The sequence below is a fragment of the Maniola hyperantus genome, chromosome 27 (genome assembly GCF_902806685.2).
Source record: "Maniola hyperantus chromosome 27, iAphHyp1.2, whole genome shotgun sequence".
Classification (NCBI taxonomy): domain Eukaryota; kingdom Metazoa; phylum Arthropoda; class Insecta; order Lepidoptera; family Nymphalidae; genus Maniola; species Maniola hyperantus.
The window spans coordinates 4732768-4756352 of NC_048562.1; the positions used below are offsets into that span (position 1 = coordinate 4732768).

General features: G+C 40.0%; 1 protein-coding gene across 1 annotated transcript; it reads left to right on the top strand.

Annotated features, from left to right (window-relative positions):
• The first annotated feature begins 1406 nt into the window (after positions 1 to 1406).
• On the top strand, positions 1407 to 23183 carry CNT2 (Concentrative nucleoside transporter 2). The gene is made up of 16 exons (XM_034982460.2): positions 1407 to 1602; positions 6305 to 6533; positions 9593 to 9661; positions 11573 to 11759; positions 12666 to 12837; positions 13310 to 13434; positions 13850 to 13986; positions 14592 to 14681; positions 15144 to 15305; positions 16249 to 16342; positions 17012 to 17171; positions 17889 to 18100; positions 20175 to 20290; positions 21683 to 21802; positions 22427 to 22487; positions 23010 to 23183. The coding sequence occupies exons 2-16, from the start codon at positions 6501 to 6503 to the stop codon at positions 23039 to 23041; spliced, it is 1770 nt and encodes a 589-aa protein (XP_034838351.1). The 5' UTR covers positions 1407 to 1602; positions 6305 to 6500; the 3' UTR covers positions 23042 to 23183.
• Positions 23184 to 23585: the final 402 nt, after the last annotated feature.

Sequence of the window (23585 nt, forward strand, 5' to 3'; positions counted from 1 at the left end):
GTGCTCTGTAGTGAGCCGGCGATGGATGGATGGAGGAGAGTAAGCTATCGATTATATGTAGGTCTATAATAAGGTAGTTTTTGCGCAACGGATCAGCCTGGCTGTCCAGCGCGGAAATGCAGCCAGTATTCTTGGCACCATTTCTGGGCATGATTTGTATAGTAATTAGATAAGGCTACTTTTAAGTTAAATTGTAATATTTTCATTAAAAAAAACCGGCCAAGTGCGAGTCAGGCTCGAACAATGAGGGTTCCGTACTACAGTCGTATTTTCTCGACATTTTGCATGATAATTCAAAAACTATGATGCATAAAAATAAATAAAAATCTGTTTTAGAATGTACAGGTGAAGACCTTTCATATGATACTCCACTTGATATAGTCACTCACTTTGAAATAAAAAAAAATAAAAATCTTTTTTATTCGAATAAACCTTTACAAGTACTTACGAATAGTCAGATGCATCTACCACTGGTTCGGAATGCCTTTCCTACCGAGAAGAACCAGCAAGAAACTTGGCGGTTGCTCTTTTCAAATATTTGATATAGGTACAAGATTATGCCACGTATAAAATAGTATTTGCAGTCTTGTGCGTTGCTGGAACGAGCTGCAGGTCAAATCCACGCTCTTTTATCATTAAAAAAATTTAGATAGTCTTCAATTGTGTAATATGCTTTTTTCAGGAGCATATTTTTAATAGATTTTTTAAACTTGTGCAAAGGTAAGTCCAAAATAGTTTGCGGGATTTTATTATAAAAGTTGTGTTTGAAAGTTGAAAATACTAATTATTAGTTCATGACCACAATTTTTTTTTTGTGTGATCTAACCCTACATTCACGGTTTTCAGATTTTTCCCCAAATGTCAGCTATAAGATCTACCTACCTGCCAAATTTCATGATTCTAGGTCAACGGGAAGTACCCTGTAGGTTTCTTGACAGACAGACAACAAAGTGATCCTATAAGGGTTCCGTTTTTCCTATTGAGGTACGGAACCCTAAAAAGTGTTAGAAAAAAAAATTCTATTTTTAGTTTTTGAGCTTTATATCTTGTTTCCGTAGTAGATAGATTTATTTAACTCTAAAATCAGTGATAGACTCGCGCTAGCTAGATCGTTGAGTGTTTCTATCGTCTTTTGCGTTAAGATACCTAACCTAATACATATCATGACGCAAAAATCAAAATGTTATGTGCGTGTAACTACTTATAGAGTGTAGATGGATTGTCGACGACATTTGGATGGATGGACACTTGCCCGACGTCTTTCGGTACGATTTTAAAATAATTCATCATTATAGCAGCTCGATAGAAAAACGCTCTCACAGAGTCACAGCCCTAAGTACGTATCAGTAATTTAAATAACAATTTCCACTGTTGTATAATTTTGTCAGTTACTCGCGTATCCTTGTCGCGAAGAGTCGTGTACATAAAATCTCATTATAATACGACGTGTTTTGAATAATAAATACCTAATACCTAATAATAAGTATCTCTTTACCGTGTGAAGTGAAATCAGCTATGTACTTAGTCTTGCTAAAAGGCTCGTCATGTGTACCTACTAAATGGATTTAATTCTGGTTTTCATTAATAGAAAGACTTAAGAGTGTAAGTGAATAGGAAGAATTTCTATCACTTAAAAATTGTGGTCATGAACTATTAATTAGTACCTACCTATTTTCAATTTTCAAAGTAATATAACTATATCAAGTGGGGTATCATATGAAAGGGCTTTACCTGTGCATTCCAAAACAGATTTTTATTTATTTTTAAGCATCATAGTTTTTGATTTATCGTGCAAAATGTCGAAAAATACGACTGTAGTACGGAACCCTTGGTGCGCGAGCCTGGCTCGCACTTGGCTGGTTTTTAGGTTTCCGTAGCCAAATGGCAAAAAACGGAACCCTTATAGATTCGTCATGTCTTTCTGTCTGTCTGTCTGACCGTCCGTATGTCACAGCCACTTTTTCCCGAAACTATAAGAGCTATACTGTTGAAACTTGGTAAGTAGATGTATTCTGTTAACCGCATTAAGATTTTCACACAAAAGTAGAAAAAAACTATAAATTTTGGGGTTCCCCATACTTAGAACTGAAACTCAAAAATTTTTTTTTTCATCAAACATCTATGGATAGGTCTTTAAAAATGATATTGAGGTTTCTAATATCTTTTTTTTCTAAACTGAATAGTTTGCGCGAGAGACACTTCCAAAGTGGTAAAATGTGTGTCCCCCCCTCTGTAACTTTTAAAATAAGACAATAATAAAACTAAAAAAATTATATGATGTACATTACCATGCAAACTTCCACCGAAAATTGGTTTGAACGAGATCTAGTAAGTAGTTTTTGATTTATTGTGCAAAATGTCGATAAAATAAAATAAAATACGATTGTAGTACGGAACCCTCAGTGCGTGAGTGATTCGCACTTGGCCGGTTTTCTTTAAGATTAGCACGTCATAGGTGATAGCACGTTAACAACGTGTCTTAAATTATTATTATTTATCTTTTACTTACTTAGTACCTATCAGTGCCGCGATTTTTAGGACCTGCCTATTACGTAGCATTAGTACTAGCAACCCGCCCCGGCTTCGCACGGGTAGCTTATTACAATTTTCTTAGGGCTCCCTAATTTCTGTTTAAATAAAATATAGCCTATGTCACTCAGGAACAATTTAGCTTTCTACTGGTGAAAGAATTTTCAAAATCGGTTCAGTAATTCCAGAGATTACCCTCTACAAACATTTACAAAAATTACCTCTTTATAATATTAGTATACATTCATCATAAATAAGATAAAAATATACTTAACATTTTCATGTAGGTACCTATGTGTATATGTATATATTATGTGTTATGTGTGGCAACTGTATTAAGGATTATAATTTTAACAATCTGCGATAGTCTTATCGGGCAATAGGATATTATTCAGGTCACGTGAATTATTTTTTATTTTTATTTAATAGACTTAGGTACAGTGTGCGCAAAACAAGTAGGTACTCGTACGTACGTAGGTAGTCCAATCTGAACACGAGACGTATGACTGCGCAATGTTCAAAACACAGATCTCAGCCGGGCTTGTGTTGTGTATCCTTATAACTGTTATATAGGATGTAACCAGAACGCTAGCAAAAACTTAGCGTTATTGTTATATGTACTACTTACCTAAACACAATCCAATCTCAATAACCATTAGCCTCATTTTGTAGTTTGTGATTTAGTATTTTTCAAACTCGCAATGTATAACGTGCAAAACTCGGGTCAATGCCTCGCCTACGACGCGGCATTGACTTCGAGTGACCTACTTACGTAACGTTCGTAATTTTCAACTTTCAAAGTAAGATTACCAAGTGAGGTATCACACGAAAGAGCTTTATTTGTACATTCTAAAACAGATTTTTATTTATTTTTATGCATAATAGTTTTTGATTTATCGTGCAAAATGTCGACTGTAGTACGGAGCCGTCAGTGCGCGAGTCTGACTCGCACTTGGCCGGTTTTTTCAATATTAACACGGCTTTGTTACGGCATTGTCTTACTCTTTTATCGACTCGTACATTGACGCCGAAACCGACACTAATAATTAACATAATTACGTCACTTGATGAACTCTATAGTGCAGTGGTAATTAGGTAGGTAGGTACTTGATGTCCTGGGATTGAACTTCGTATCCCAAGCTGGATCATTTTGAGAATTAGATATTATTTCTGAATTCAGCGTTCCTACAATTGGGAATTTGACTAGGTAGTAAAATAAATTATTTCTCAGTGATTATTAAATAGGTCTTCCAAAATAATCGTCTTTTTTTATTGATAGAGAAACTTTGCAACATTGTCCCATAAAAAAATTGGATTCCAACTCCTCAATCCTGATGCTGCAGGGGACCTGACCACCAAAACTAATGGAATTAAGAAACTGTCGGTTATAAATTATTGATATTGCAGGTACCAAGTAACGGCTTTATCGTTAAACTCGAGGACCCAACACCTCAACCCTGATGCTGTAAGGAATTGCATTTTTAAATCGCAATGCCACGGGATTTTTAAACAATGCGTTTACGAAATGTGGTACTGAGATATTTGGGACGGGCTACTATCACAGAGAATTAAACTCCTAGAGTACGACAAGGTTTTGCATGAAACAAAATCGTAAAATGTTGGCGGGGGACAGGGAAGAATGCTTTGTTGTGATTGGTGGACTTAAAAGTCACTTAATCAAAACAATGTGCGGAATGTGGGTACTGAACGTTTGGTTTGTGTGTGTGCTTGCTTGGCGAGCGGGGTGTTCGGCTATTAGGCGTCTATAGGTGGTGGTCTGTAGCATAGATAACACACTATATGTCTGTAGGCTACTTTTGTACTGGAAAATCAATTCTCGCGGGATTTCAAAAACCTAAATGTACGCGCGCGAAGCCGCGAGCATCAGCTGGTTTATAACATTTGTATCAACTATTTGATCTAAGTCCACCAAGCTCTTAAGATGGTCGTCGTATCATTTACAAAGGTAGATTATACAGGTATTTATGACCCGAATTCTGAATACTTAACAAAAAATTATCGATCTATCAATAAATAACTATTGATAATAACTGATAACTGATAAACAATCAAATTTTAATTTATTTGCCATCATTATATTAGCTAGTGCTTAGTATTAATTCGAAGTTATTACAACTTTCTAATTATTAACCATTTGCTTTCATTAAATTATATAAAAAAAATAGTTTATTGTGAATTAAGTAAGTATGTCTAAGTGTTACTTAACTTTAAAGGAAAGTGTATCTTGGATAAGTAACATCTGGAAAAGTGAATCATCATCATCATCATCATCGGGATCGGGCTGAAATTTGGCATGCAGATAGCTATTATGACGTAGGCATCCGCTAAGAAAGGATTTTTGAAAAATCAACTCCTAAGGGGGTGAAATAGGGGTTTGAAATTTGTGTAGTCCACGCGGACGAAGTCGCGAGCATAAGCTAGTTATTTATAGGAATACAGTAAGTAGATAGGTATGAGTAAAAATAAAAATACCTACTGCATTTTTAAAACTTGTTATGTCGGTTTGCAAAAGATTCTTATCCTCAAATTCTGAGGTAATTAGGTAGGTATAGTACGCGACAGGTTGAGATGGCAATCGGGGTATGAGGCGGGGGGATACCCGGAACACCTGCACGTCACCTGCGCTATCCCGCACCGGGTTAGCGCGGGGGACGTGCGGGTGTACGGTTCGTCCCCACCCCGATTGTCATTTCGACCTGTCGCGTAGTATAGACACCTACAATTACATAAATACAATTTTATATTTATACTTAAGTATCTCTACATAGTATAAAATAAAGTCGCTTCCCGCGTCTGTATCTAGGTATGTATGTATGTATGCATGAATGCGTAGATCTTGTAAACTACGCAACGGATTTTAATGCGGATTTCACCAATAGATAGAGTGATTCAAGAGGAAGGTTTATAGCTATAGTTTAATTCTCAAAAATTAGAGATCCCTAGAGAAATTATTGAAGTAATATGAATTAGGTCGGAAAAAATCCTCTCATTTGAGAGTTTCCGAGGCAATGACACCTCAATGACACCACATTAGTATCTACGTTGCACCCATGCGAAGCCGGGGCGGGTCGCTAGTTACGAAATAAGTGAGAATTAAATGAAATTAATATATTTCATATAAGACATCATGTCACCATGTGCCACTTATGGGTGACTAGATGATGCTCGCGACTTCGTCCGCGTGGATTTAGGTTTTTAAAAATCCCGTGGAAACTCTTTGATTTTCCGGGATAAATAGTAGCCTATGTCCTTCCCCGGGATGCAAGCTATCTCTGTACAAAAGTTTCGTCAAAATCGGTTGAACGGATGAGCCGTGAAAGGCAAGCAGACAGACAGACAGACACACTTTCGTATTTATAATATTAGTATGGATAAGACATTATGTGCCACTCATGGGTGACAATTCAATCAAATATCCTAGATTTGTTATTACTTACTTATTAAATAATAAATCTATAGACTTTTATCACGTAGGCGTTCATACAGATCCGATGTCCGAAACTTAACTTTTGATCATACCTGAAAACGTCTTTATTCCTCAAACATTTATTTGGCACATAAAAATTACGCTTTAGGTATGCTACAATACTATTTTTGTTTCATATTGCATGAGTAAGATATTAAAATCGCGTAAATTAAATCCTTTGACCTCTCGGATTTTATTCCGGTTTTAGCGGTTATTGAGGCCCTCGAATTTTGTAGCTACTTAGGTAGACAGCTTTAATAAAATATAATAAACTTGCATTATTTTCAGATTCACCCGAGAATAGTGAGAATAGTGAATCAAAAATGAAAAATACAAAAGTGAACTAAGTGGCAACAGTTTTTTTTGTTCTGTAGAGAAAACAGTGTAAAAATGTTTCTTATGAAACCACAAAACTAAATCAATAACTTTAGGAGAAAACTGACGCGCCGAAGAAAAGTGAAATCTAAGTACTTAATTAGTCAAAATGACGACGGAGGATTTTCGGAAGAGAAATTTGGTAAGTTAATTTATTTATCTTTTTGACGAAACTTGGTTCTTATTTTATTTTTAACTCAGATACAAGTTAGGCCTTAACTGCAATCTCACCCGGTGGTAAAGTTACGAGGGTTCCAAACACGCCCAGGTCTAAGAAGACCCAACAAACTTTTGTACCTATAGGTTTACCTAAGTAGGTTAGATAAGTATAATATTATACAGTACACCTAGCCTAGTGCTATTAGTCAAGTGTAATTTGAACACGTTTAAAAAAAACATGCCAAGTTCTAGTCAGGCTCGCGCAACGAGGGTTCCGTGTTACTCGTATCGTTAGTCGTATTTTTTCGACATTTTGCACGATATTTCAAAAACTATGATGCATAAAAATTAAAAATCTGTTTTAGAATGCACAGGTGAAGCCCTTGCATATGATACCCCACTTGATATAGTTATCTTACTTCGAAAATGGAAAATAAGTTCTAATTATTAGCTCATGACCACAATTTAATATTTTTTTGTGATATAACCACAAATTCACGATTTTCAGACTTTTCCACTAATGTCTGCTATAAGACCTACCTACCTGCCAAATTTCATGATTCTAGATCAACGGGAAGTACCCTGTAGGTTTCTTGACAGACCGACAGACAGACAACAAAGTGACCCTATAAGGATTCCGTTTTTCCTTTTGGGGTACGGAACCCTACAAATCCATAAAAACTATAACAACCTCTGATAAAGCCAGACAAAGTTGCAGTTATCTACTAGCTAGTAAATCAAAACCTATTTAAATAAAAGTCACGTCTGAAACGCATCAAAAAGGTAATAGGTATGTACTTATACCTTAATTGCTTTGTGCTATATGATCCATACTAAAATGCGAAAGTGTGTCTGTCTGTCAATCAGGGCCCAACAGCACACGAGTAGATATTATATAGACCAGAGGGGAAGCTTCATACTAGCGGCTGGCTGTAGGTTCACTCACTCTAGTGCAGCTCACGCACACCACGACGTGTCACGGACGCTCCGTTTGCAGCCAAACTGGGCGCACTGAGCGTCCGTGGCACGTCGTGGTGTGCGTGAGCTAGTGTGAAGCTTCCCCTCTGGCCTATAATATCTACTCGTGTGCCAACAGCAACAACAAAAATTTTGGTGAAATTCAGTACAGAGATAGCTTACAGTCCGGGGAAGGACATAGGCTACGTTTTATCCTGGAAAATTAAAGAGTTCCCACGCGATTTTTAAAAACCTAAATTCTCGCGGACAAAGTCGAGGGCATCATCTAGTTACCTATATAAATGTTTATCACCACGAAGTAGAAAATATTTTTATTTTATACTCCGTTTTATGACACTACCTAGTGATTATGTTATTGAAAGACCGAATAACGGTAAATCCTAGGAGAGTGAAATAGGCTACTTTTTATCTCAGAAAATCAAAGAGTTCCCACGGGACTTTCAAAAAACCTAATTCCACGCAGACGAAGTCGCGGGCATCAGCTATTATTTTATAATTATTCTTACTTTCAATACGTCATTGGTAGGTTAGGCAGGTAAGTACATATCCATACTAATATTATAAATGAGAAAGTGTGTCTGTCTGCTAGGCTTACACGGCCCATCCGTTCAACCGATTTTGACGAAATTTGGTACAGAGATAGCTTGCATACCGGGGAAGGACATAGACTTTTTTTTCCGGAATTTTATTCCGGAAAACCAAAGAGTTCCCACAGGAATTTAAAAAACCTAATTCCACGCAGACGAAGTCGCGGGCATCAGCTATTATTTTATAATTATTCTAACTTTCAGTACGTCATTGGTAGGTTAGGCAGGTAAGTACATATAAGTTATATATCGATGAATTTTTACGAGGAAGCTAATAAACTTTATCGATTGTACAATTTTGTTTCACGATTGATTGCTAGGTATTTCTGTTGATTGTAAGGAGTCAACCTGTTTTGTTTATCGGAACATTGTTTTTTTAAACAATATTGTTTAATATAATAACCAGTTTGTTTAAAATGTGTCACTTGTTTGTTTTTAATAATAAAACAGTGTGAAAATTTAATTGGATTGTGTGTTGAGGACTTGAAGTCGGTAGGTACTTGTAAGAAGTATAGTTTTTCATTTACTTACTTAGTTTACAAGACTTACAGCCGTACTCAGAGTCGCTTAATCGTTACTTAAGTTTAGTTAACACGAGACAGAGCTATATCTCTCACATAAATCTGTCTCGTTTTAACTCAATCTTAAGTAACGATTAGCGACTCTGAGTACGGCTGTTACGGCCGCACTCAGAGTCGCTTAATCGTTACTTAAGGCATTCCTTATCCATACTAATAAATACCTTAAGTACCGATTAAGCGACTCTTAGTGTGTGTGTGTGTTAAGTATACCTACTTAAGTATTTTGTCTTACTTAATGATTTTTAGATTTAGTTACAAAGTGAAAATTAATTGAGATTTTAGATCATTAATTTTCATTGTGCTTAATGATTTTTAGATTTACATAGTTCAAAATGATTGAGAGATTAAAACAATAATTTTAATTGTGCTTCGATGCGTAGCGTAGGTACTTAGATACTAGTCAGCGACAGGCCGAGATGGCAATCGGGGTAGGGTTTTCCCGCACACCCGCGTAGCAACTGCGCTAACCCGGTGCGTGATAGCGCGAGCGACGCGCGACGTGTAGGTGTGCGGGGCGTCCCCCGTCTCATACCCCGATTGCCATATCGACCTGTCCATAATTAGCTCGTAGGTAGTTACATAAAAAAAATATAAAAGAAAAAGGTGACTGACTGACTAACTGATCTATCCACGCACAGCTCAAACTAAAGATTCAAAGATTCTTTATAATTTGCGGAAACATTTTACTACCACTCTTATTTTATCTACTGGAAGGATCGGGCTGAAATTTTTCATGCAGATAGCTATTATGACGTAGACATCCGCTTAGAAAGGATTTTTGAAAATTCAACCCCTAAAGGGGTAAAATAGGGGTTCGAAATTTGTGTAGTCCACGCGGACGAAGTTGCGGGCACAAGCTAAGTAGTTTGAGATAAAGACGAGTTTTTTGATTTCAGGCCGGAGCTGACGGGAACGACTTGGAAATGGAAAATTCTGAAAAAAATCCCGAAATCTTGAACGGAAATGTGAGTAAACATTAGGTTAGGTTTACCATTTACACTTGGTCCTAGGTTTTTTTCCGGTTGGATCGATTCGTGAATATTGACTTTCAGTTTCATTCAACTAGGTCATCATCATCATCATCATGATCAACCCATGACCGGCTCACTACAGAGCACGAGTCTCCTCTCAGAGTGAGAAGGGTTTTGGCCATAGTCTACCACGGTGGCCATGTGCGGATTGGTAGATTTCACACACCTTTGAGAACATTATGGAGAACTCTCAGGCATGCAGGTTTCCTCACAATGTTTTCCTTCACCGTTAAAGTAAGTGATATATTTAATTAATTAAAACGCACATAGCTCGGAAAAGTTAGAGGTGCGTGCGTGATTTTGAGACACCGACCAATCACAAACATGTTTTTAAAAACATTGGAAATTAAATTCCAAATAGTTTTCAAAGACATTTGAAAGTCAATTCCAAAATATTTTCAAAAACATTCGAAATTCAATTCCAAAATGTTTTCAAAAACATTTGAAATTCAATTCGAAATCATGATTTCGTTTGGCATTCGTTGGTGACTCAAAATAGTTAACGCCCACTGAGGTTTTCATCTGTATATTATATTGCCTTCGCATTTCTAATATTTCGTCTCTATTTACCTAATTGCTTGAATACATAGCTCGGAAAAGTTAGAGGTGCGTGCCCCGACCTCCGATTAGAAGGCGGACGTCCTAAACTCCTAACCACTAGGCTATCACAGCTTCAAGTAGGTACCTACTAGTTAGGTACTATACAAAGACTTGCATTTGATGCTGACCATTTTAATGCCAAAGTAAACGCAATTCATAACCTTCGCGATCCATTTTTTAAAGGCTAACTAGGTCTAGTAACATTTACTTTTATTGTACCGAAATCCTTAGTCAGTTAACTACTTAGGAAGGTACCTACTAAATCAACATAATTTCTTATTAGGTTAGGTATGCTTATATAAATACATATTTATGTCTGTGTGTGTGTGTGTGTTTGAGTGTTGTGATTTATAAAATTAAATAAGATTATACTTGTTGTGATTGGTTAAATTTACGAACGTTTATGAATTTTTTTTACATCCATAACTAGGACACACTTAACTAAATAGGTAGGTACCATAAGTGTTCTATCCATGAAAAAAGTTAGTATGGGACTCTATCTGCTACGTAATACCATACAAATAACAAGGGCGAAAACCTCAGTGGGCGTTTTGAGTAACCAACCAATCACAAACATATTTAAAAAACATTCCAAATTCAATTCGAAAATGTTTTCAAAAAACATACGAAATTCAATTCGAAAACATACCTAGTTTCGTTTGTGATTGGTTGGTAACACAAAATGGTTAACGCTCACTGAGATTTTCGTATTTGTCTTTTATATGGGACTAGCTCATGCTCGCGACTTCACCCGCGTGGACTACACAAATTTATGACTGACTGACTGACTCACTGATCTATTAACGTACAGCTCAAACTACTGGACGGATCGGGTGGAAATTTGGCATGCAGATAGCTATTATGACGTAGCCATCCGCTAAGAAAGGATTTTTGAAAATTCAACCCCTCTGGGGGTAAAATAGGGGTTTGAGATTTGTATAGTCCACGCAAACGTAGTTGCGGGAATCAGTAGGTAGTAGGTACACTTATTATAAATGCGAAAGTGTGTTTGTTTGTTAGTTTGTTGGTTTGTCCTTCAATCACGTCGCAACGGTGCAACGGATTGACGTGTTTTTTTGCATTGGTATAGATAAAGACCTGGAAAGTGACGTAGGCTACATTTTATCCCAGAAAATCAAAGAGTTCCCACGGGATTTTTAAAAAACCTAATTTCACGCAGACGAAGTCGTGGGCATCAACTACTAAGCTAATAAACTCTAAACTCTAAAATGCCATTTTTTCCAGACAACCTTCGAATATCTGGAGTACGAGCCAAGTGGATGTTTAGAGCTGACTCTAACGAGGGTAGGCAACTCTACCGAGGACTTTGTGAAGAACAACGGTTCAGCCATGAGGACCATCTCGATATTCATCTTTAACGGCCTGGTGATAGGGTTCTTTTTCGGCTGCTTGTATTATTGGATTAATTACAGTAAGTATTCATGTTTGGCAACAGCTTAGGATAAAGTGAAACTCCAGTGGTCCAGGTTCGATTCTCGACAGGGTCTTTTCTATCTAATTTATACCCTATCCACGGATAGAACTTAGTATTTGTTACGTGATCCTATACAAATGATAGAGATGATCTTAGTGGGCGTTAACCATTTTTAAACACCAACCAATCACAAACGTTTTTAAAACATTTGAAATTCAATTTCAAAATGTTTTCTAAAACATTTAAGAAATTCAATTCCAAAATGTTTTCAAAAACATTCGAAATTCAATTCCAAAATGTTTTCAAAATAGTTAACGCTCATTGAGGTTTTCATCTCTACTTATATTATTTCGTCTTAGTATTTCGAGTAGGTACCTATTTCGTCTCTATTGGTTATTTATTTATTTATTTTTATTATTCATGTACCAAAAATTGTAGTTACAAAGTAATAATAATAGTAATAGTAATTTACCTAATTGCTTAAATACATAACTCAAATACATAATCAAATTTGGAGATGCGTGCCCGGGATTGAATCCTGAACCTCCCGAATAGGAAGCCGACGCCGACATCTTAACCACGAGGCTATCACAGCGTCTATAACAATCCCCTATTCTAAATTTTATTGACTACCTACCTAAGTACCTAGTTACGATTTTTATATTTTACTAGCTTATGCACGCGACTTCGTCCGCGTGGACTACACAAATTTCATATCCCTATTTTATGCCCTTAGGGGTGGAATTTTCAAAAATCCTTTCTTAGCGGATGCCTACGTCATAATAGCTATCTGCATGCAAAATTTCAGCCCGATCCCTCTAGTAGTTTAAGCTGTACGTTGATAGATCAGTCAGTCAGTCAGTCACCTTTCCTTTTATATATTTAGATTCTTATTTTTTTCAGCTAACGAACCTCTAGAACTGTGCTTTGGCTTCGGCAGTCTGATCGCCTTCTTGAGTATAATCTACTTCTTCGTGATCTACTTTTTGGTGGTGAAGAGGTTCTTCGGGAAATGGTTTGAGGCCATAGTGTGGTCCCGCGTCGAGGGTGTGGCCTTTCACTTGTGGAAGATCACGTGAGTCTCATCTCTGACTATCTATTCTCTCTCTAACCTCCTAGCTTACGAGTAGGCTCAGGTGGACGGCATCTCAGTCTTTTTAGGGTTCCATAGCCGAATGGCAAAAAACGGAACCCATATAAAAACGGATAGATTCGTCATGTATGGATAGGTGGATGTATGGACATGCATGGACATTTATGGATAGATCTTCAAAAATGATATTGAGGTTTCTAATATCATTTTTTTCTAAACTGAATAGTTTGCGCGAGAGACACTTCCAAAGTGGTAAAATATGCCATTCCAGCACCTTGGGATCCCAACATCTGTCGGTTTTTTGAACTATGGACCCTGCCCTACCTATTGCCACTTCAGCTTTGTCACCCATTGGGCTATGTCGGTTACTTTGGTTCTCCCTAGCAGTGGACCTCTATCGGTCGTTGATTATGATGATGATCGACGAAGAAATGTAAATTATGTTTCGTTGTAGTGTATTCAAGTGGTGCTTCTCCCTGGCCATAGTCGCCGGGATAGCATTCTTCCTCTACTGGGACACCAGACACTATCCAGAGAGACTCATCTCTTTGCTTGGACTCTCGGTACTTTTACTTCTCGGTAAGTCGTGTCTATTTTTGTTGGAAATGTTACAATAAAACTTAAAGCTAGCCTTATCTCATTATTAAACAAATCACGCCCGCGTGGAATGGTACCAAGAATACTGGCTGCATTTCTGCACTGGACAGCCAGGCTGATTCTTTGCGCAATAAATTGAGCCAGCACTTCTTCACCACGTGAGGTAGATGAGGAAATTTTTCCTCCATGGCCCCAGAGTATCCTCGGCCAACGGAACAAAAACGCAAGTAAGTATTGCCTCTCTTGCTAAGAGAGGTATACTTGCGTCGCTTACCGGTTTCAACCATTTCTGCTGCGGCTTGCGGCTCCGTCTTAATGCTCCCTGATCAATTGATTGATCGGTTATCACAACTAGGCTAAACAACCTTCACTATAAAAAATTGCTCAACATTTCCAGCGTTTGTGTTCTCGTCGAGTCCTGGGAGAATAAACTGGCGCACCGTCATCATGGGTCTTCTAATACAGTTCCTGTTTGGTGTACTGTTCATACGCTGGGACGCTGGCCGGTACGCCTTGCAGTGCTTTTCTGACAAGGTAACAAGGTGAAGTGGACCCTGACTGATGTAGAGTAACCCTGGCGTAGTAGTGAGCTCTGTGATCTTATTGTCATTAGTAAACGATAGACGTTCAATGCTAGACATGCAGTGAATGTGGACACACGCCACAGTCTTGCACCGCCTGAGTTCAATGGTTCCCTGCAACTTTTTTAACGTCGTCTGTCCACCGCTTTCCGGTGCGAGATCGCCATTCTACCACCTTGGGATCCCAATATCTAAAAGTCAAATAATTTATTCAAAATAGGGAATATTTACACTTTTTGATTGTCTGCTGTTGATATATGCTGTTGATATATGTTGATGATTTGTAAGAGGATATATACTTCCTGGTAAAACTAAAGCTACGAGGGTTCTAATTCGGTAGTCGTTGGGCTTGGCAGCGGAATATTAGGAATACATACAGCAATATACACATGTACTGGCCCACAGCACACCAGCGGTTTAGGCTGTTCATTGATAGATCAGTCAGTTAGTTAATCAATCATTCAGGACAAGTCTTTTTATATGCTTATAGATTTATTTTGAGGAATTCCTACCAAAAAACATCACTAAGATCTATGAAATGATTTATTTTTCTTTCAGGTAGCCACTTTCCTGTCATATGGTGTGGACGGTGCAGCGTTCGTTTTCGGGGACATGCTCGTCAGAGATGAGAAGGTGTTTGCGTTTAGTGTGAGTACCTCAGACTTTTAAATTGCTAAGTTTCCTACTGAGACACCCTTTTTTTCGTGAGGAAACATCATGGATACCACCGGCCACGGGAATACTACCGGCCACGGGGGAGCCCAGTGGTAATGTCAGACTCCTACCGGCTAAAAAACTCACGAAGTTCAGTCCCATCGCTTCTGACAGGCAAATAGCTTGTTAACTTGCATTCTAATAATATACACTCTGACATTAAAATTAACATCAGCACAAAATTAGTTATTTGTTATTCAAGGGTGCAAAGATGTTATTTTGTCCCGAGAGTTTGTATTGAATTCCGAGCCAGCGAAGGATTCTAAGGTTGAACCTCGAGCGAAGCGAGGAATTCAAAGACTCGAGCGCAAATAAATTTGCACCCGTGCGAAACACATATATTTTTTGTTGTTATTCTGTGACGTTAGTATGATACTTAGGTATTCTTTATTCCAGACTCTCCCAGTGATATTCTTCTTCAGCATGCTGGTAGAGGTGTTGTTCTTCTGGGGCGCGTTGCAGTGGTTCTGCCTGAAGCTGGGGAGGTTACTGCAGACTGCTACCGCCACCACAGTGTGTGAGAGCGTCATAGCTGTGGGAAACGTGTTTCTTGGACAAGTAAGCGCCTTGTCTGTTGTTCTTCTGGGGTTGTTCTTCTTGTTGCAGTTCTTTATGACTAATCTATAGAGCGCACTCTGACTTAGCTTAGACTTAATACAGAGTTAAAACGAGACAGAGTTATAGGTATCTCTTACATAAATCTGTCTTGTTTTTAAGTCTGAGCACAGTCAAAGTGCACTTTATAGATCTACAGTCTCGGACTCCGCTGTCCGTCCGTTCGTCTGTCCGTCTATGTCTGTATATCAGCGGGCTGTATCTCGTGAACCGTAACAAACCTACTCCAACTCGCAGTTGACCGATTTGGTTGTCGTCAAGCGCAAGCCTGAAAATAAGAACAATGAAAATAAGGAATGAAAATAAGAAAACAAGAAAATGAAATAAGAAAACCACAATGAAAATAAGAAAACCGTTCAAGTGCGAGTCTGAGTACGGAACCTTTGGGTACGGAACCCTAAAGCCCATGAAACTGAGGACGTTAAAATAATAAACCAAACTAACCGGCTCGTTAAAAGCCTGGAGCACCGCAGAGACGTTAGCTCTCTATGCGTGTTCTATCGTCTTTATAATGGGGAGTGCTCTTAAGAGCTTTTTGACCTCATTCCACCCTCTTTTTTCTACAACCGCACCGCGCGCCACCGTAAGGAATTTCACTCTCACCACCTGGGTGTCTGGTGCACTTCGGCCGTCCGCTGTGCCAGATCCTTCTTTCCACGCACGTGCAAACTGTGGAACCAACTCCCATCGGCGGTGTTCCCACTAGATTATAACATGGGGTTATTCAAGGGCCGGACCAACAAATTCCTAAAAGGCCGGCAACGCATCGGCGGTTCCTCTGGTGCTGCGAATGTTCATGGGCGGCGGTAATCACTTAACAATCAGGTGACCCGCCTGCTCGTTTGCTCGCTATATCTATTTAAAAAAAAACGGAATCTGTCTGCAGTCGGAGTCCGTGCTGATCATCAAGCCGTACCTGCCTCTGCTGACACCATCGGAGCTGCACGTCGTCATGGCGTCAGGGTTCGCGACCGTGTCTGGCAAGTAATATTTCAACCCATATTTTTTTTAGTTAAGTAATTTAATCTTTAGGGTCCTGTGAGGTACAGGACAAAGGTATTAAGGATAAAGGGAACCCTTATAGGATTACTTCGTTGTCTGTCTGTCTGTAGTGTCTGTCATTTTTTTGTGTTGTTTCGGATTGACTATGCTGCGTAGGCGATACTGGCTACTGGCCTCTACAGCGTCACCGGGGACGGTGGCGAGCGCGAAGCTCCGACTGGGGGTGAGTCCTGGGGCTCGAAGAAATAATTTGAGAGATCGGGGAGGCAGCGTCCTCCTAAGGGCGCCTCCTGTGAGGCTCGGACCACGGCTTAGGATGACGTTGGGATGGGTGGATTAGTTGGACTAATGGTTAGTCCGTACGCCCCCGAGGCCGTGGATTAGAAATCAGGGACCTCGTCTTCGCCGGCGATGCTGTAATATGGTTGAGTTGTGTAGCCCTACGAGACAGGGAGCACTGTCGGTCATGATTTGATCATCGGGATTGTTAAGGACGTACTTAGGGCGCCTTTTATAGGGCGGGGCAGATAGCATAGTACGCGACGACGCGATCAAACAATAAACAATTCGGAACTCCGGAGTCGGTCACCCATCCAGTTATCGACTTGGTTCTGTTCTGTATAATATCTCGTGGTTCTTCCCTGCAGGTACAATTCTGGCGGCGTATATCGGCTTCGGCGCTGAGCCAGCTCACCTGGTGACGGCAAGCGTGATGTCCGCCCCGGCCGCGATCTGCTACGCGAAGCTGCTGATGCCGGAGACGCGTCGCTCGCTCACCAGCGTCGATAACATACAGTCTGTGGAAAAGTTGGTACAACACAACTTTTTATACAGTCATCATCATCAACAACGGATAGACGTCCACTGCTGGACATAGGTCTCTTGTAGGGACTTCCACACGCCATGGTCTTGCGCCGCCGCCATGCAGCGGCTCCCTGCGACTCGTCTGATGTCGTCCGTTCACCTAGTGGGGGTCTTCCAACACTGCGTCTTCCGGTGCGAGGTCGCCATTCCAGCACCTTGGGACCCCAACGTATATCGGTTTTACGAACTATGTGACCAGCCCATTGCCACTTCAGCTTCGCAACCCGTTGAGCTATGTTGGTTACTCTAGTTCTCCTATGGATATCCTCATTTCAATTTTTTATTTATTTTATTTTATTAGGAACACATACAATACATTAATTTAACACAAACTACGACACTTATATAAAAACACAGGCTGATAAAATGTATCTATAAAATGTGTACACAGCATTTGCATAATATCTTGACAAATAAAATTTCTAATTTGATCACGTAGAGAAACTCCAAGCATAGCTCTCCATCGCCCGCTGATGAACTCTGAGTTTTCTTATGAGGCTCACAATTAGCGACTATGTCTATTTAGACTTTAGCGACATGGTTCATACAGTACCCGGCAGGAAATATCGTATACCGAACCTTAGAAAGAGATAGCGGTTTCGCAGAGCGTTGTCTCTGTCGTTGAAACCGATAAAATAACCGATTATAAAATGTTTCCAGACAAGACCAATCAGCCCTGTCAGCAGCAACTCGCGGAGCTACCAACGGCATTGCGCTGGTGCTGAACATCGTCGCCAATCTCGTGGCCTTCGTCTCCTTCATCGCCTTCCTCAACGGCGTGGTGGGCTATTGCGGCGGGCTGCTGGGCAATCCTGACATTAACCTGGAGTGGATATTTGGCAAGATCTTCATACCCCTTTGCTGGTTGATGGGTAAGTCTTATTCTTCACACTTAAGTGTGTAGCGACCTCATCAAGGGGCAGACCTCTAAACTGTGACCTCACCTTTAGCTCAGAGGTCTAGAGAGCTAACTACAAATAATCAGAGGGCCAATTAACGTCTATGGCATGGCAAAAGACGGGTGGAAAACGCAGTCGAGGTAAATTCCCCTCTAGATGGAAAGATGAAGCAAGAAATTGAATACCATAGTGTGGAACTCCCTATAAGAGACCTACCTATTTCCAATAGTCTTCTGCGGATGAAACTACAGTGATATTGGAGCCACTAGAAACCTGGTCACCCTTTCTTCTCGCTCTTATCCATCGTCGCCAATCTAGTGGCCTTTTCGTCTCCTTCATCGCCTTCCTCAACGGCGTGGTGGGCTATTGCGGCGGGCTGCTGGGCAATCCTGACATTAACCTGGAGTGGATATTTGGCAAGATCTTCATACCCCTTTGCTGGTTGATGGGTAAGTCTTATTCTTCACACTTAAGTGTGTAGCGACCTCATCAAGGGGCAGACCTCTAAACTGTGACCTCACCTTTAGCTCAGAGGTCTAGAGAGCTAACTACAAATAATCAGAGGGCCAATTAACGTCTATGGCATGGCAAAAGACGGGTGGAAAACGCAGTCGAGGTAAATTCCCCTCTAGATGGAAAGATGAAGCAAGAAATTGAATACCATAGTGTGGAACTCCCTATAAGAGACCTACCTATTTCCAATAGTCTTCTGCGGATGAAACTACAGTGATATTGGAGCCACTAGAAACCTGGTCACCCTTTCTTCTCGCTCTTATCCATCGTCGCCAATCTAGTGGCCTTTTCGTCTCCTTCATCGCCTTTCTCAACGGCGTGGTGGGGTATTGCGGTGGACTGCTGGGCAATCCTGACATTAACCTGGAGTGGATATTTGGCAAGATCTTCATACCCCTTTGCTGGTTGATGGGTAAGTCTTATTCTTCATACTTAAGTGTGTAGCGACCTAATCAAAGGACAGACCTCTGAACTGTGACCTCACCCTCACCTTTTTTATCATTCAGATACAAGTTAGCCCTTGACTGCAATCTCACCTGGTGGTAAGTGATGATGCAGTCTCAGCGGGAGTATGGCAGTTTCTTGATAAACCCACACCCCTTTGGTTTCTACACAGCATTGTACCGGAACGCTAAATTGCTTGTCGGCACGACTTTGCCGGTAGGGTGATAACTAGCCACGGCTGAAGCCAGACAAAAAGCTCAGGTCTTAGTTCAGAGGTCTAGAGAGCTATCTCTGCTGTGCTATGCTGTTCTGTCTAAGGGATGCGTAAGGATCTCTAGTGAGGGATATGACCCTATGTATGACCACCATCAAAAAGGTTTGATTCCTTTTCATCATCATATAACATCTTCCTTTTACTAGGGGGACAAATAAAACGTCGCGTTTCGCAAAGAACTGCTAGACATACCTTAGCAGCTTCAGATATGTCCAGCAGTGGAGCCTGGAGGACCATCGGTTGAGATGCTGACGACAATGACTAATTAAACTCCCTTTGAAATCTTGGCCACTCTTTGTTCTTGCTCTGGTTATCCATTATCGCCAATCTAGTGGTGCTCGTCTCCTTTCATTGCCTTCCTCAACGGCGTAGTGGGGTATTGCGGGGGGCTGCTGGGCATTCCTGACATCAACCTGGAGTGGATATTTAGCAAGATCTTCATACCCCTTTGCTGGTAAATGGGTGAGCTTTATGTCCTAATTTCTTCTGGTATATTGTGGTGAAACATGTAGGTATATGTTATAGAGAAAGATGGTATTTGACTAATGACTGGGTAAGTCTCTGAGGCTGCCTCTTTACCAGGATTAAGCAAAAATGGATGTCGTCTGTTCACCTAGTGGGGGGTCTTCCTACACTACGTTTTCCGGTACGAGGTCGCTATTCTAGCTCCTTGGGAACTCAAAGTCTATCGGTCTTTAAATTATGTGCCCTGTACATTGCCACTTTAGCTTCGCAACCCGCTGAGCTATGCTGGTTACTCTGGTTCTCCTGTGGATCTCCTCATTGCTGATTAGTGATGGTGGATGTTGTTTCCAGGGGTTCCGTGGGAGGAGTGCGAGAACGTGGGCACGTTGATCGGGCTCAAGACCATCGTGAACGAGTTCGTGGCCTACCAGCGAATGGGGCAGATGAAGAAGGAGGGCTTACTATCGGTACTTACAGTACGCGGCCGAAAGTGATGAACATCGGCCTTAGAATAACATATTTGTAGAGTGTTGTCTCTGTCACACATACCCAACTTTGTCGTTCTCAACGACCGAGACGGTGCTCTACAAATCTGCTGTCTTCTTCTAAAGATCAACGATTAAGATCAACTTCTAAAGATCAACGATAAAAGATACGATAAGGGTTACCGCTTAGATCTTAATCTATTGTTTTTTATTTTTATTTGGTCCATTTATAGCTGAAACCTGTTTTGTGTGCCTTTATAATAAAATAAAATAAATAAATATTATACTGTAGATTGTAGATATTGTCTCCCGTCGTGACCAACTGAGTCGAAATATCGGTAAATAATAACCAGCTAAGTGCGAGTCAGACTCGCGCACTGAGGGTTCTGTAATACAATCGTATTTTATCGTCATTTTTCACGATAAATCAAAAACTATTATGCCTAAAAATAAATAAAAATCTGTTTTAGAATGTACCAGTAAAGCCCTTTCATTTTATGATATCCCACTTGGTATAGTAATCTTACTTTAAAAGTCGAAAATAGTACTTAATATTAATTGTTCATGAACATAATATTTTAATTATATTTTATGTAATGTAAGCATAAATTCACGGTTTTCAGATTTTTCCCCTAATGTCTGCTATAAGACCTACCTACCTGCCACATTTCATGATTCTAAGTCAACGGAAAGTACCCTGTGGGTTTCTTGACAGACAGACAACGAAGTGATCCTGTAAGGGTTCCGTTTTTCCTTTTGAGTTACGGAACCCTGGAACCCGAAAAGACGAGGTGCTCAGCCTTCCTCATCCAGCCACTTCCCGCCACCCTCTTAGTATAAAAAAGAAAGAAAAAACTTTTATTTTTTTGAAAATTGTACATCACCAGTACCTACCTAAGGGTTTGGTTATCCCGGCACCTCAAACACTGAAGTGCTCTAATAAACTGTGTCATGTGTGGCACAATCCGAAAAAAAAGGTCCCAACTCAGCATGATGCTATACACCCTTTGGTCTGGTGGGAGGCCTCGGCCGTGGCTAGTTACCACCCTACCGGCAAAGCCGTGCCGCCAAGCGATTTAGCGTTCCGGTACGATGCCGTGTAGAAACCAAAGGTGTATGGGTTTAATAAAAACTGCCATACTCCTTCCAGGTTAGCCCGCTCCCACCTTAGACTGCATCGTCACTTACCATCAGGTGAGATTGCAGTCAAGGGCTAACTTGTATCTAAAAAAAAAAAAAACCCTGCACATACCTACGCGAAAGTACCTATACTGCGCTAATTTTCAGCCCCGATTGGGTTATCGTCAACCCCTCGTGCTGAAGGGAGACCTCACACTTTGTTTTCACTCTAACCATTGTTTTACTGTATTTCAGCCGCGAGCTGAGCTAATAGCGACGTACTCTCTGTGTGGGTTCACAAACCCCGCGTCCGCCGGGATTATGATCGGCGCCATTGCGTCCATGGCGCCCAACCAGAGGGAGACTTTGTCTAGCGTGAGTAACTCTGTACTAAGTACATTCATTCATTACCAGAGGCGGATTATCCCTAAGGCAAACTAGGCACGTGGCTAGGGGCGCCAGGCCAGGCAAAGTTGGCTAGTTTGACCTCTACCTACCATTTTATTTAATTAAATTATTTATTTTTATTTTTCAAGTACCGAAATTGTAGTTACATAGAAGTAATAAATTTTATAAATAAAGTTTAAAAAAAAAAAAAATGAATATTAGCCATATTAAATGACTAATATTCCCCTTTCCTCTCCAATTAAGCGTCAGGCTTGTGCTAGGAGTAGGTACGACAATAGTGCAACGGGCGGGGTTTGAACCGTCGACCTTTCGGTTTTCAGTCCACTCCTATACCGGTTGAGCTATTGAGGCTCAAAGTTACATTGGAAATGCTTATCTCCAAATAGAGATTTCTTCCAGTGTGTGAGTAAGGTGCATTAAAAAGTGGAATAGGTACGCTACGGTACTAGAATAATTATTATAAAATGAATACCTTAGTTAATATATTATATGTAAACACAAAATATATAAGTATATTATGTCCATTTAGGACGTAGGATTTAGGAAGGTGGAATAAGCCCTTAATAAAATCTTTTAAATAAATTGTTTCAGATTGCGGTGCGTGCCTTTTTCGCCGGGTGCGGAATTTGCTTCATGACAGCTTGTATAGCAGGTCAGTAATCACATGGAACGTATGCTTAGTATGCGACAGGTGGAGATGACAATCGGGGAGGGAACGCCCCGCACACCCGCACAGCCCCCGCGCTAACCCGGTGAGGGCGAACGAGGGTGACGTGCGAATATGCGGTGTGTGTCTCCGCCTCATATCCCGATTGCCATTTGACTTGTCGCGTACTATGGGTAGCATTATCTCATTGCAGAAGTTCAAGTATCTAAGGGAAAAATCTGAAAACCGTGAATTTGTGGTTAGGTACATTACAATAAAAATTTAAGTTTCTATCTTAGGTACGTACATAACCCGTTTGCCGTTAATGTTTTTTCAAATATTTTCACAAAATACTTAAAATAAAAAATGCGAATTTATAGAGCTCATTAGATAGGTATATCAGTCTAGATTTTACTAATTTCCTTAGAATATTTAGAGAGAGACTTTCAGCTTTTATAAAATAACGAAGGTCTGGCACGTGCTGGCTCTTAGTCCAATTTTACTTACCAATTTAATTTTATTTCCCAGGTGTCCTAATGCCAGAGGGATCCTTCGGATAGTGACAGTGAATGTCTAAATCTTAAAATTAAGTTCCTACTTATATTAACTTTATCATGTACTTAAAAACTTATAAATAAACCTACTTATTAAAATAACTTAAAGTGTGATATTATTATAATAAACGATATATTTATATACCTATCTGTCTGTCTGTTTTATTTTTAACTATCGGATGCTGAGTGCTGACCTCGTAGGAAATCTTTGATTTTCTGAGTCTTTAACTATGTAGGTACCTACTTGGTTCGTTGCGGATGCCAATATTTTCACATCCGCGGATGCCAAAATTTTAACATCCGCGGGTGCCAATATTTTAACATCCGCGGATGCGAATGCGGATTATTAGAGTCCTCTCATTTTAATGTCCTTTTGTTTATGTGTAACTCTTCAAAAACATAGGACTTTCATGTAACTTTCCAACCCGCATTTCACCCCCGGGGGGGAGGTTTTCGTAAGATCTCGTAAGATCCTTGTGTGACCTTCTACAATTTTTTTTTATTCTTTGGAAAAAAAAACTACCTTCGTTTTCTCTCTATGCCTTATTTT